This window comes from Quercus robur, chromosome 2 (assembly GCF_932294415.1).
Source record: "Quercus robur chromosome 2, dhQueRobu3.1, whole genome shotgun sequence".
Classification (NCBI taxonomy): Eukaryota; Viridiplantae; Streptophyta; class Magnoliopsida; order Fagales; family Fagaceae; genus Quercus; species Quercus robur.
The window spans coordinates 19,873,644-19,887,477 of record NC_065535.1 but is presented as its reverse complement, the minus strand read 5'-3'; the positions used below and the strand labels follow the sequence as shown (position 1 = coordinate 19,887,477).

At 46.9% G+C, this 13,834-nt stretch overlaps 2 protein-coding genes across 2 annotated transcripts; both read right to left on the bottom strand.

The window, feature by feature from the left end:
- Positions 1–7,327: 7,327 nt before the first annotated feature.
- On the bottom strand, positions 7,328–9,412 carry LOC126695969 (uncharacterized). Its single transcript, XM_050392762.1, has 3 exons — positions 8,778–9,412; positions 7,760–8,600; positions 7,328–7,699 (listed from the first exon to the last, which is right to left on the bottom strand). The coding sequence occupies exons 1-3, from the start codon at positions 9,410–9,412 to the stop codon at positions 7,328–7,330; spliced, it is 1,848 nt and encodes a 615-aa protein (XP_050248719.1).
- A 1,380-nt stretch (positions 9,413–10,792) lies between these two features.
- LOC126695959 (uncharacterized) lies at positions 10,793–11,758 on the bottom strand. The gene has a single exon (XM_050392752.1). It carries the CDS (start codon positions 11,756–11,758, stop codon positions 10,793–10,795), a length of 966 nt encoding a protein of 321 aa, XP_050248709.1.
- Positions 11,759–13,834: the final 2,076 nt, after the last annotated feature.

Sequence of the window (13,834 nt, the reverse complement as noted above, 5' to 3'; positions counted from 1 at the left end):
TGGGTCGCGCGCGGCCTGGGGCTCGCGCGAGCCTGGGTCGCGCGCGGCCTGGGGCTCGCGCGAGCCTGGGTCGCGCGCGGCCTGGGGCTCGCGCATGGCTTGAGGCCAGCGCGAGCCCCAGGCCAGCGCGAGCCCCTGGCCGCACGCGACGCTGGCCGGTGCGAGCCCCAGGCCGCGCTGGTGAGGTTCTCTGTTTCTCTCCCTCTGATCTGATCTGAGTAGCTGTGTGATTCTCTTTCTCTCCCTCTGATCTGATCTGATATGCGTAGCGGTGAAATTTGTTTTGGGTATTTCGGTATGTAGAGACTTATAATTTTTTTTTAAAAATTTTGGGTTTGAAATCGAGTCTTAGAGACTCGATTTCCAGGTGGACACCCATGTGGACAAAGTGCCAGATCAGAACTGGTCTAAGCCTACAAATCGAGCCTCAAAGACTCGATTTTGAAGCCCAAAATCGAGTCTTTAAGACTCGAGATGCTATAAACAAAATATGTTTCTAAACAGCGCCTACTAACTAGATAGTTACGATTTTAAGGCCAGTTGGCCATTTTCGCCATAAGTTTTTGACCCAAACCTGATTTTACTTGAATTTGACCGAGTTGATCCCTAAAGAGCTCAATTGAACTAGTTTTCTAGGTCTCAATGCTTGGTAAAGGTGATGTACCCACTTTATTATTAGCTAAAATCAAGGCAAGATACCAAATTTGGACAATTTCATTATTACCATATATGACTCTAGTTAACCATTTTTAATATTGTGATCTTCTAAAGAAACAATCGCACAATATCCTTCAAACAATCACTCCTCTGATACCAAATATAGTCTTTGTCAACCACCATTACTATTAGAGTCCTCTAAGAGAGCAAATCACATGATCTCCTCCAACAATCACTTTTTTATAATTGATTATATAATTTTACGATTCCTACTATGTAGAGATCTAGACTTTTTGTATTTTATAAGGAGATGTAATCACATTATTATACAATAATTTTTCTCCATTATTTGATTTCTTTCGTAATGAAATATTCGTCATAATAAGCCTCACTAGAATTTTAGAACTTATATATATATATATATATATATATATATATATATATAGAGGCTGTGTTTGGTTACATTTGAACGATTTTTTTTAACCCGCCTCAAAACAAAATGAGAAAGAAGGAGAGGCCTATTAATTCAAGGTCACTACGAAAAGGGTCGGTCAAACAAAAGGAAAATCCACCACACCCCTGCTCAAACAAAAGGGAAATCCTTAACCCTTGTTTATACTGTTTTTTAAAAATAAAGAAATTATAATGCTATAATAACAGCTTCATTACAATGATAATGGTAATGGTGGTAGAATTTGATGATAGTACTGGTACAATACCAAGATGTTGGTGAGAGTGATGGTGACATTGAATAGTCATTATAGTTGTAGACATTGATGGTAATTATAAATAAAGGATGGCAATGGGGCGGGGCAGGGCTGAAGGATGGGGTCTTCATTCCCACCCCGCATGGTTTTATCTTTCTTACCCCATCCTCGCCCCTTGGGGCCCCACGAAGTCCTGCTCCATCCTGTAAAACTCTACTTTTTGTTAATTTGTCCTACAACTAGTACAATTTTTTTAATGAAACCTATTTCATTGATAAAAATATATTTGAAATTACAACTAAATTTATCCCATCAAATCAAATCAATTTTTAGAAAAAAAAAATTGAATAATATATCAAAGTGTTTAATAAGACAATCATAAAAAATAAAATAAAAAATCTCATAGTATAACACATAACAAAATAAAGGAACAGTAGAATAAAATAAGCTAATATTGATATATTTGTTTAAATAGTAGGGTTTTAGGGTATAAAAAATTTACAATTATAACCTTTAGCAACATGGGACGGGGCGAGGACGGGGAAGGGTGGGTCTAAAAAGTCTAAACTCATTCCTGCCCTGTCCCGTGGTACGGGGCTAAAATCTTGCCCTATTCCCGCCCCACCACCTTTGCGGGGCGGAAAAAACCCGCACAGGGTGAAGTAGGGAGGGGTGGGGAAAAATTACCATCCTGTGGTGATGGTGTTGATAGAACTTATAAATGACACTGTTTCCTTTCATAAATATCATTTGCTTATCGTTTTTATTCATTTGATTACTTAAATATAAAATACATCTGAATTTGACGTTCAAATTTTCACAACAAATCCCCCAAAGCAAACTTTAAACAATCTCTGTAGGGGCGGTTTTTGGGGCCTAGGCCCAGCAAGTAAGTGGTTCTGGCCCAAAAGTTCCTAGACAATGAATTTGTAGAGAGTGGATTACAGAACTAGGACTAGACGAAGTGAACATCAGTTAGATGTACGCCATGCAGCATGTTGAACGTGAGATTATTCCATTTATGTTTAATGGGATATTGGTCCGAGAAGACGTATAAGTGCACCTCTCGCTCTGTTTACAGACTACGGAGTTCTTTCACCTTTTTTCTCTCTCTTTTTTTCTTATTCTCCGATCCCCTCTTCATGGGGATCTCCTTCTCTTATATAGCCTCCTTGAATTGATAAGGACCTTACACTTGTAAGCCATCTGGACCTTCACTTGAGTGCCTGTCCCTTCGGACATCTCCCTTATCCTTTTGTGAGTTGCACTGGCCAATGTAGCACTGTTCGCTTGTCTTCTCCACATTAATGCGGCTGAAAGGTAGCTTTCTTGCATTTAATGCGGCAGTTGTGGCTTCTTCCTGATGTCTTACATTTTCCTCTTTCCTGCTGCGTGAGGCTCACCCTCCTACCCACGTTCGCCTGGATGGGTTCTTCACTGTGGGGGGGGGGGGGACGCATATTGGGCCCATATTTGAGTGTCCGAGGAGGCATTCCTCCTCGGACGTCTTTTGGAACGAACCAGGCTCAATAGGGTTGGGCCAGAAGTCATTTGGGCCCCTATTCTCCGTTGGGTCATGGTTAGGCTTCGTGTGGGTCCCTAGGCCCACTGTTGATTTTGGGAATTTCACCCCTACAATAGCCCCTCAAAATTCCGGCTCCTTCTTTCTTGTCCAAGGAGGAAAGGCGAGATTTTGACATTCATAGGATTATCTACTGTGGGTCCATGCTTCACTTGCGCGGACGTATGCTTTTCACGTGCCTCATTAATGACGGGGGTGGTTGATGACCCATGCGGCGCTAATTATTGCTTTTAGTGGTTTTATGTATTTTGATCCGACGGTTGGACGCTATATCAACGGTTGAGATCATTTCCGTTTCCCTAGGCGGGAGTATGTCTGTCCGGCTTCTCTTGGATACATAAGATTTTCAAAAGGCATTTCCTTCTTATTTTTGGACAAGCACTCAAGCACTCAGAGCACTCTCGCACTCTCCCTTTTAAAGCGTTCAAGCCTTCGTCGTTGTCCCCTTGAAGATTTCCTGCAAATTCCTCACCCGTAAGTGTACATTCCTTTTCCATTGCCTTTTTCCGGCATTATTCCTTTAAATAAATCGTCTTTGCGTCACCTAGGATTAGGGGGATGGGTAAACTTGACAAATTGGTAAATTCCTCGGCCGGTATGAAGGGCTTCAGGGCCAAATACCGTATTCTGCCGGAGGTAGGTCTAGAGTATTGTTCTCTGGAGGAGGTCATAATTAAGAGGAGAACGGGGCAGGTTGCCATTCCAGTGATAGCCTTTGTGGAAGGAGGAATGACCATCCTTATGGGGAGGATAACTAGGGATTATTTGTGTAGTCATAGGTTGGCCCCTCACCAATGCGTCGCGAATATGTTCTGGATCCTGGGGTGCATAGAGGTCCTGAACAATCAGATGAACCTCGGCCTTACATGGCATGACGTGGTTCATCTATATGAACTGCACAGCCTCGGCGACTCATATTACTTGAAGTCCAGGTCCGATGAGGTGAGGTTGATATCCTACTTTCCTAAGTCCAACAAAGGCTTGAAGGACGACCTTTTGATCGTCTCCGGACGGTGGCACGACGGTCTTCACTACCCAGTCAAGGCAGGAGAACCAGGTGGGGCACCATAGAGTTAGATCCCTAGGAAAGGATCTTAGTTTTGATCTTTCCCCCTTTTTCTTTTATTGTTTCGATTCTGACTTTACTTGTTTGCCTCCTCGGACTAACATAACCTTCTCTTCGGACCTTGCAGACAAGAAGCATACGACTCCTCGGCTTAGTTTGGTCAATGTCCAGGCACTCAATTTCTTTCTGAGGTCTGAGATTTACGTGAGTGAAGACGGGCAATTGCGATCTGCGCCTCTGATTTTGGACTACGTGCCCCTTACTCGTGCTCTAGTGGAGCCCGGCCAAGCAATCAGAGCAGGTAGTCCGTGATTGGCACGAATCGACGTCTCCATTCCAGGCTTTCTTGCTTCGAGAGATTTACCTCCCGTCCAGCTGCCTGCTCAGCGTGCCTTTCCCGCAGTAGTTATCCCAGCGGAAGAAGCCGATTCCTCGCACTCGTCTTTGGAGGATCAAATAGACCAGTTTCACTTCGCCGAGGAGGGAGAGGTGTCGGCCAAGATAGTAGAGCTCTCGGATTCTGATTCAGATCTAGACCGTGCCTCGGCAGCCCCTGACCTTGGTTTAGTAACCGCACAAGTCGGTACCAGCTAAGAGCTTGAAGAAGAAGGAATGGACCTGAGACAAAAGTCTGGCCTCAGGGGCTTCCTTGCCAATAGGAACAAAAGGCAGTCCTCCAAGGATGCCCTAAAGGAGCAGCCGACCTCCAAGGCTCCTCCTCCTCCTCCTCCCACCTCGGATGCAGCATTGCAGCCTATGCCCAATTTAAGGCGGAAAAGGCCTGTGGGGGAGTTGGAGGAGGGTGAGATTGGCTAAGAAAAAGCCAAACCCCAGAAGAAGGGCAAAGAGACCAAGGAGCCCAAAGAGAAGAGTACCAAGTCCATTGATAGCCGAGACGAGGCGGCTATTCGGAGGGAACAACGAACATGGTTGTCGCGGCTCGAATTGGATGGCGCTCCAATTTCTTGGGATGCAACCTTGTGGGAATCTCAACGACGGGAGGCGTCATTCTTGGCTGAGGCCTTGCAGCAGCCTCTTCTTTTGCCTCGCGACATGAAGGGGCTTCGGGATACTCAGCAACCAGAACTCTTCATGTTGCTGAAGAGGGACATGGCAATGGTAAGCAAAAACTTTTACTATCTCGTTCTCTTGTTACGCATCTAGTTATTCACCATTCTTTTTTGATTAAGCTTTTATTTTTCTGACGCAGGTCACTCAGCAAATCTTCGTTGCTGAGGAGTGGGCCAAAAAGGCACGTGAGGACCTTCATAATGAGACTCAGTCCTGTCGCATTGTTGAGAGGATTACTGGCGACCTCAAGAAGGAAAACGATAGCCTGAGCCATGAAGTAAAGGAGGCCAAGAAGGGCTGGGTGAGCGCGAAGGCCGGCCTTAAAAATGCCACTAAGCAGGTTGAGGATCTGCGCCTACAGCTCCGCCAGTCCGAGGAAAATCTTGGGACAGAGAAGCAGGCGGTTTCAGATCTCAAGGCCGAGCTTGCAAAGGTTAAGGGGGAGGCCTGTCTGGCCAGGGAGGCGGCCAAGAAGGCAGTGGTAGCCTCTTATGATTGCGGGGTCAAGGATGCTGAGGCCAGGCTGGTCGAGGAGGTGGCTACTGTATGCAAAGAATACATCACCCAGTCTTGGGGTGTAGCCTTAGACCAGGCGGCAGTCCCAGCGGACTCCGATCTTAGGAAAACTGAGAATATCTTTTTTCCTGAGGACGTTTGTGAGATCCCTGACGAGGTCACGACTGGAGAGCCTCTCCCAACGAAGGCTTTAGCCTCGGACTCCTCTATGCCTGAAGCTGAGGATGCGCAGCTAGCCATGAAGGACAAGTTGCCCGAGGACAATCTTTCAATCAGGGAGGTTGTTGCACAGGCTAAGGAGACTGTTCCGAGGCCACAGCCAGCAGACGACCAACCCGGGCCTACTCAGGGATCAGATTTAGGAAAGTAGTGTAGGATCTTTCTTGTTAGACTTTTTATATTTTGTTCTGTTTAATGGTTATAAAAGGATCGCTTTTGAGGATTTTAATGAAAGGTGTCGTTTCCCTTTATTCTTGTTGTTTTACCTTTTCTTCTGTTTTTTATCATAAATGGATGTCTATTTTGCCATTAACCGCTGAAAACCAAGCATGAGTGAATGAATGTGTAAAGAATGATAGTTAATAATCTAGACAAAATTGCTGCGAGGCTAATTTCCCCCAAGTCCATGGTCCGAGGAGCCATACAGGACTTGGGTTTTGTTTAGCGCTTAGTGAGAATTGTTGTGAGGTTAATTTCCCCCAGGTCTGTGGTCCGAGGAGCCATGCAGGACTTGAGTTCTGTTTAACACTTATTGAGAATCGTTGCGTGGTTAATTTCCCCCAAGTCTGTGGTCCGAGGAGCTAGGCAGGACTTGAGTTCTGTTTAACACTTATTGAGAATCGTTGCGTGGTTAATTTCCCCCAAGTCTGTGATCCGAGGAGCCATGCAGGACTTGGGTTCTGTTTAACACTTACTGAGAATCGTTGCGTGGTTAATTTCCCCTAAGTCTGTGGTCCGAGGAGCCAGGCAGGACTTGAGTTCTGTTTAACAATTATTGAGAATCGTTGCGTGGTTAACTTCCCCCAAGTCTGTGGTCCAAGGAGCCAGACAGGACTTGAGTTCTGTTTAACACTTAGTGAGGATCGTTGCGTGGTTAATTTCCTCCAAGTCTGTGGTCCAAGGAGCCAGGCAGGACTTGGGTTCTGTTTAACACTTATTGAGAATCGTTGCGTGGTTAATTTCCCCTAAGTCTGTGGTCCGAGGAGCCAGGCAGGACTTGAGTTCTGTTTAACACTTACTGAGAATCGTTGCGTGGTTAATTTCTCCCAAGTCTGTGATCCGAGGAGCCAGGTAGGACTTGAGTTCTGTTTAACACTTACTGAGAATCGTTGCGTGGTTAATTTCCCCCAAGTCTGTGATTCGAGGAGCTAGGCAGGACTTGAGTTCTGTTTAACACTTATTGAGAATCGTTGCGTGGTTAATTTCCCCCAAGTCCGTGGTCCAAGGAGCCATGCAGGACTTGGGTTCTGTTTAATACTTATAGAGAATTGTTGCGTGGTTAATTTCCCCCAAGTCTATGGTCCGAGGAGCCAAGCAGGACTTGAGTTCTGTTTAACACTTATCCCGAGTAGCTGCATAGTAATATGGCATCAAGAATGGTGTCTTTCATTAATAACAGTACCTTTTTAGGTTATTTATATTCCATGGGCGTGGCACTACATGTTCATCAAAATCTTCCAAAAAGTATGCCCCTATGCCGGCTACGGAAGTGATACGGTATGGGCCCTCCTAGTTCGGTCCAAGCTTTCCCCATGCAGGGTTCCTCGCGGTGCCCATGACTTTCCTCAGCACTAGATCCCCGGGCGCCAATGGCCTTGACTTCACCTTGGAGTCATAGCCCTGTTTGAGCTTTTGCTGATAGTATGCTAGGTGGACCATTGCGCTTTCCCTTTTTTCTTCGAGGAGATCCAAGCTTTTTTCCAGCAGGCGGTTATTGGCAATGGGGTCGAAGGTAGTAGTCCTCTGGGTTGGGAAGTTTATCTCCAGTGGGATGACAGCCTCGGCTCCGTAGGTCAATGAAAAGGGGGTTTCTCCCGTGGACCTGCGAGGCGTGGTGCGGTATGTCCACAAGACGTGGGCTAACTCTTCAACCCACCTCTCCTTCGCGTCGTCCAACCTCTTTTTCAGTTCATTCACTATGGTTTTGTTGATGGCTTCCACCTGTCCATTACCCTGTGGGTAGGCCGGTGTGGAGTATCGATTGATAATTCCCAGCTCATTGCAGTATTCTCTAAAGACTTTGCTGTCAAACTGGAGGCCGTTATCCAAGATCAGGGTGTGTGGGGTCCCGAACCTAGTGATGATGTTTTTCCAAACAAACTTCTTGACATCGACGTCCCTAATGTTTCCCAGCGCCTCAGCTTCGACCCTCTTTGTGAAGTAATCGGTGCTGACGAGAAGAAATTTCTTGTTTCCAGCCGCTTTGGGGAATGGTCCTAGTATGTCTAGGCCCCATTGTGCGAAGGGCCAAGGGCTAGACAGCGGGTTAAGTTCTTCGCCCGGCTGATGTATGTTCGGGGCGAACCTTTGGCACTGGTCGCACTTCTTCACGTATTCTAGAGCTTTTTTGTGCATGCTCGGCCACCAGTAACCCAACGTCATGGCCCTGTGGCTTCCACAGGGACCTACCCCCCGTATGGCTTCCACAGATCCCTTCATGTAACTCTTCCAGGATGAGTTCTGTAGCCTCTGGGTGCACACATAGCAGGTATGACCTCGAGAATGATCGTCGGTAAAGTTTGGAGTCCTCGGACAGCCAGAACCGAGAAGCTTTCCTCCTGATTTATTAGCCTCAACCTTATCGTTTGGTAAGGTGTCGCGCTTTAAGAACAGCACCAGAGGATCCATCCAGTTAGGTCCTGCCCCGACGTTGTGTACCCGACTACCGTTGGCCTCCTCTGTTGTTGGGCAACAGAGATCTTCAACTAAAATAACCCGTGGAAGGGGCTGAGCCGAGGAGGTGGCCAGAGTTGTGAGAGAATCAGCATGAGTGTTCCCACTCCTGGGTATATGCGTTAAACGGAAGTCATCGAAATGGGTCTGCAAGTGTTTAGCTCGGGCAAGATACCCTCGCATTCTTTCATCCTTCGCCTCCAATTCCCCATTTACTTGTCCCACAATGAGTCTCGAATCCGAGAATATGCTTGCACATTTTCCACCTAATTTCCGGATCATCGACATCCCCTCCAACACTGCCTCATACTCGGCTTCATTATTCGTGGCAGAGAATCCGAGCCTCAACGACTTTTCTATGGTTATCCCTTCGGGAGAGACTAGAACGAGCCACACCCCTGAGCCCCTTTGGTTTGCTGCACCATCGATGTGTGCTTTCCACCAATTGTGTTCATGTTGAGAGACTGTGCTGATCAGTTTCCCATCAGCACTTGGTGACCCCGACATTTCCATCCCTTCTAGGGTGGGCTCCGCAAATTTAGCTACTAGATTGGCGATGACTTGACCTTTTATGGCGGTGCGAGGCATGTATCTAATGTCGAAGGCGCCCAAGATTGTTCCCCACTTAGCTATTCTACCTGTGTAGTCGGCACTGCGGAGGACGGATTTCAGCGGAAGTTGAGTTAGCACAACTACTGTATGTGCCTGAAAATAGTGGGGGAGCTTCCGCGTGGCTTGTACGACGGCCAATATGGCTTTTTCGAGAGGGAGATACTGGGTCTCTGCCTCCTGCAGCGATTTGCTTACGTAATACACGGGTCGCTGTGTGCCATTGTCTTCTCGGATTAGCACTAAACTCACCGCATGAGAGGTTGCTGCTATGTATGCAAACAACACCTTGTCGGCATTGGGGCTGGACATGATCGGTGGTCGGGCGAGGTATTCCTTGAGCTGTTGGAAAGCTAATGCACACTCCTCAGTCCACTCGAAGCCCTTCCACTTATGCAACAGGAGGAAGAAAGGTCTGCATCTGTCCGCCGAGCGGGAGATGAAACGGTTTAAAGCAGCTATCATGCCGGTAAGCTTCTGGACCTCTTTGGGGTTCCGAGGAGGCTGCAGGCTATGAATGGCTCTTATTTGGTTAGGGTTAACTTCTATTCCTCGGTGGGTCACCATATAGCCCAAGAACTTTCCTGATCCCACCCCAAATGAACATTTGGATGCGTTCAGTTGTAGCTTATACTTTCTCAGAATTTGAAAGACTTCACCGAGGTCTCTGATGTGGTCGGCCACCAATTTGCTTTTTACTACTATGTCATCTATATACACTTCAACGGTTTTACCCATCTGCTGTTCAAATATCCTAGTCATCATCCTCTGATAGGTCAACCCGGCATTCTTCAAGCCAAAGGGCATCACCTTATAATGATAGTTTCCAATTGGGGTGATAAAAGCGGTTTTTTCTTGGTCTTCGGTAGCTAGGGATATCTGATGGTAGCCCTGGAAAGCGTCCAAAAAGCTCATTCGGGGGTGTCCGACGATCGCATCCACCAATCGGTCTATCCGCGGCATTGGGAAAGGATCCTTCGGGCAGGCCTTGTTTAAGTCCGTGAAGTCTACGCAGACCCGCCATTTCCTGCTCTTTTTCTTTACCACGACTGTGTTTGCCAACCATTCAGGGTAGAGTACTTCCTTGATAGCCCCAGCTTTCTTCAATTTTGCGACCTCTTCTCTCACAGCGTTTGCATGTTCTTTTGACGGCTGCCGAGGAGGTTGCTTCTTTGGTGTTATGGCCGGGTTGACATTAAGGTGATGGCATATGAGATATGAGTCAATCCCGGGGGTTTCATAGGGATCCTAGGCGAATACGTCCTCATTTCGTCGAAGAAAATCAATTAGCGTTGACTTCTCCTGTGGTGGTAATTCCGAGCCGATCTGAAAAAACCTCTCAGGGTTTAATCCGACAAGTACTTTCTCTAGCTCCTCACAGTTCACCTCCATGGCCGGTCCTTCACTATCCACAGCTGGGACCGGGGTCATTGATTGCTATAAGCCGCTCTCGGCTGAAGTGGAAGGTTCCCTATTTGGTCGTCGTGAGATTGCCGACACCATGCATTGCCTAACCATTCCTTGATTCCCTATTGTTTCTTTGATTTGACCTCCTGACGGATACTTCACTTTTTGGTGCAAGGTTGATGACACAGCTCCTAGTGCATGAAGCCACGGTCGGGCCACAATAGCTGTGTAGGGGGAGTATGCATCTACGACAATGAAATTCACCTCTACCACGTCTGAGTTTGTTTACACGGGCAGCCTAATCATGTCTTTCGGGATGACAATTATTCCTTCAAAGCTGACCAGAGGGGAATCATATGGCGACAGGTCATCTGGCTTCAAGTTTAACCCCTTATACAAATCGGGGTACATTACCTCCACGGCGCTGCCTTGATCAACTAACACCCTTTTCACGTCATAACCTCCTATTCTGATTGTGACGACCAGGGCATCGTCGTGGGGTTGAAGGGTTCCTTGCTTGTCTTCCTCCGTGAACCCAATCAATGGCGTGGCACTCGCTTTGGCTCTCTTGGATTCCCTTTCGTCTGGCTCAGTCGGGAACCTGCCCACTGACATTACTCTAAAAGGGCTGGAACCGGTCCTCCTAGGTGTGGCAAGAATGACATTGATTGTGCCAATGGGTGGCCTCAATGTGCCTTGTCTGGTTTCGACATTTGACTGTTCAGGGCGGTGCAATAGATGCCTCAGCTTTCCTTCTCGGACAAGCCGATCCAAATGGTTTTTCAGATTCTTGCAATCATCGGTGGTGTGACCAGGCTCCTGATGGTACGCGCAGTACAGATTCTGATTGCGTTTTGAGGGGTCGCCTGCCATCCTGTTCGGCCACTGAAAGAAGGGTTCGCACTTTACCTTCTCCAGGATCTTGTGCAATGGTTCTGGGAACACAGCATGGACTACCTGAGCCCCAGTAGGTCCGGACTGTTCCACGTAGTCTCTTCTCGGTCTGTTACTGCTGTTAAAGTGGTCCGACCTGAAGTCCCTCCTCTCCTGAGGGACAACCTTCGCTTTACCTTTCCCCATCTGCTGGTCCTTCTCGACCCTTTTGTACTTGTCTATTCTGTCCATAAGTTGGCGCACGCTGGTAACTGGCTTCCCAGTGAGAGACTTTCTTAAGTCATGCTCTGTCAGCAGGCCCCTTTTGAACGTACTAATGGCGACGTCATTGTAATTTCCTTCTATCTCGTTGTACATTTTCCAGTATCTGTCCGAGTAGGCCTTCAGCGTTTCTCCTTCCCGCATGGACAAGGATAAGAAGGAATCGAGGGGCCGAGGGACTCTAGTGCTGGTGATGAAGCGGGAACCAAAAGCCTACGTTAGCTGTTTAAAGGAATCTATGGAATTCGACTGGAGGGCATCAAACCATCTCATCGCCATGGGTCCCAAGCTGGATGGAAACACTTTACACATTAGCGCCTCATCCCTGGAGTGGACGGCCATCCTCTGGTTGAATTGGCTTACATGCTCCACTGGGTCAGTCCGACCATTGTATATGGCAAACGTTGGTTGATGGAACCGCCGAGGAAGCACTGCCCTCTCTATTCTACGCGTGAATGGCAACTGGGAGATGCGATCCAGGGCCTTGCTCATGGCATCATTGGCCAAGCCTTGGTAAGATGGGCTTTTGTGGCTGCGTTTGCGAGGCCGCTCTTCCTCATAGGAAAAAGTCTCGCTCGGAGGGGTTCTTGACTTTCGCCTGTATTCGCCATCCTCATCACTGCTAGTGTCCGAGCTAGGTGAAGGATATTTTCGCTGCGCTCGACGTAACTTCTTCTTCAAATCATCAATTTCTTGCTGTAGAGCCTCTCGCTCGTTCTGCTTATGGGATGCATGATTTTTCCCTTTTGAGCGGCTTTTACTTGTGTGAGAGGTGTTCACACTGCCCTCTCGTTGATTATCTTGGTCCTTCCCTCGTTCGAGATTTAAAAAGTTGTCTTGCCGTTGAGATTCCGCACGCCCGGTTTGGCGCGGACCTGATCCTTCCATCTCTTACTGTTTCACTTGTCGAGACACAAGTTCTTCCCACAGACGGCGCCAATTGTAGGGGCGGTTTTTGGGGCCCAGGCCCAGCAAGTAAGTGGTTCTGGCCCAAAAGTCCCCAGACAATGAATTTGTAGAGAGTGGGTTACAGAGCTAGGACTAGACGAAGTGAACGTCAGTTAGATGTACCCTATGCAGCATGTTGAACGTGAGATTATTCCATTTATGTTTAATGGGATATTGGTCCGAGGAGACGTATAAGTGCACCTCTCGCTCTGTTTACAGACTACGGAGTTCTTTCACCTTTTTTCTCTCTCTTTTTTCCTTATTCTCTGATCCCCTTTTAATGGGGATCTCCTTCTCTTATATAGACTTCTTGAATTGATAAGGAACTTACACTTGTAAGCCATCTGGACCTTCACTTGAGTGCCTGTCCCATCGGACATCTCCCTTATCCTTCTGTGAGTTGCACTGGCCAATGTAGCACTGTTCGCCTGTCTTCTCCACATTAATGCGGCTGAAAAGGTAGCTTTCTTGCATTTAATGCGGCAGTTGTGGCTTCTCCTTGATGTCTTACATTTTCCTCTTTTCTGCTGCGTGAGGCTCACTCTCCTACCCACGTTCGCCTGGATAGGTTCTTCACTGTGGGGGGGGGGGGGGGGACGCATATTGGGCCCATATTTGAGTGTCCGAGGAGGCATTCCTCCTCGGACGTCTTCTAGAACGAACCAGACTCAATAGGGTTGGGCCAGAAGTCATTTGGGCCCCTATTCCCCGTTGGGTCATGGTTAGGCTTTGTGTGGGTCCTAGGTCCACTGTTGATTTTGGGAATTTCACCCCTACAATCTCAAAATCCGTAACCCTAAAATAATAATTTTTAAAGGGGATTAGGATAATAATAAATAATTTTAGTAATATGTCAAACATACTAAAAAAAAACACCAATTGTTTTTGACAATTCAATAATTGAGAAATGAATATTTAAACTTTGAATGTCTCCTATGGGTTCCAGTTAGCTTAACTGGTAAAGTCTCTGATGGTTGTATAAGAGATCTGAAGTTCAATCCCCACCTACACCAAAACTGATTGGTATTTTGGTCTGATAATAAAGAGTTATTATCAGGAGCGGACGTCATAGGTTGAAACTCTTTCTCAAAAAAAAAAAAAAACCTTTGAATGTCTCCTTTTTCTTTTTTTTCTTTTTTTTTTCTTTTTTTTTTTTGAATAAAACGGCAGAGAATGCCTCCTTTTAAAACACAAGAAATATAGTTTAACCTTTTGGCTACTAAA

Excerpts from the sequence above, each read along its gene's own strand:
- LOC126695969 (XM_050392762.1), bottom strand. The coding sequence starts at position 9,412 with ATGTCCAGCCCCAATGCCGACAAGGTGTTGTTTGCATACATAGCAGCA. Across the intron at positions 8,601-8,777 it reads GAGGCAGTGTTGGAGGGGAT|GAGTGGGAACACTCATGCTG; the intron begins GTCGATGATCCG and ends GCATATACCCAG. Across the intron at positions 7,700-7,759 it reads ACCCACAGGGTAATGGACAG|GAGAGGTGGGTTGAAGAGTT; the intron begins GTGGAAGCCATC and ends GACGACGCGAAG.
- LOC126695959 (XM_050392752.1), bottom strand. The coding sequence starts at position 11,758 with ATGTACAACGAGATAGAAGGAAATTACAATGACGTCGCCATTAGTACG.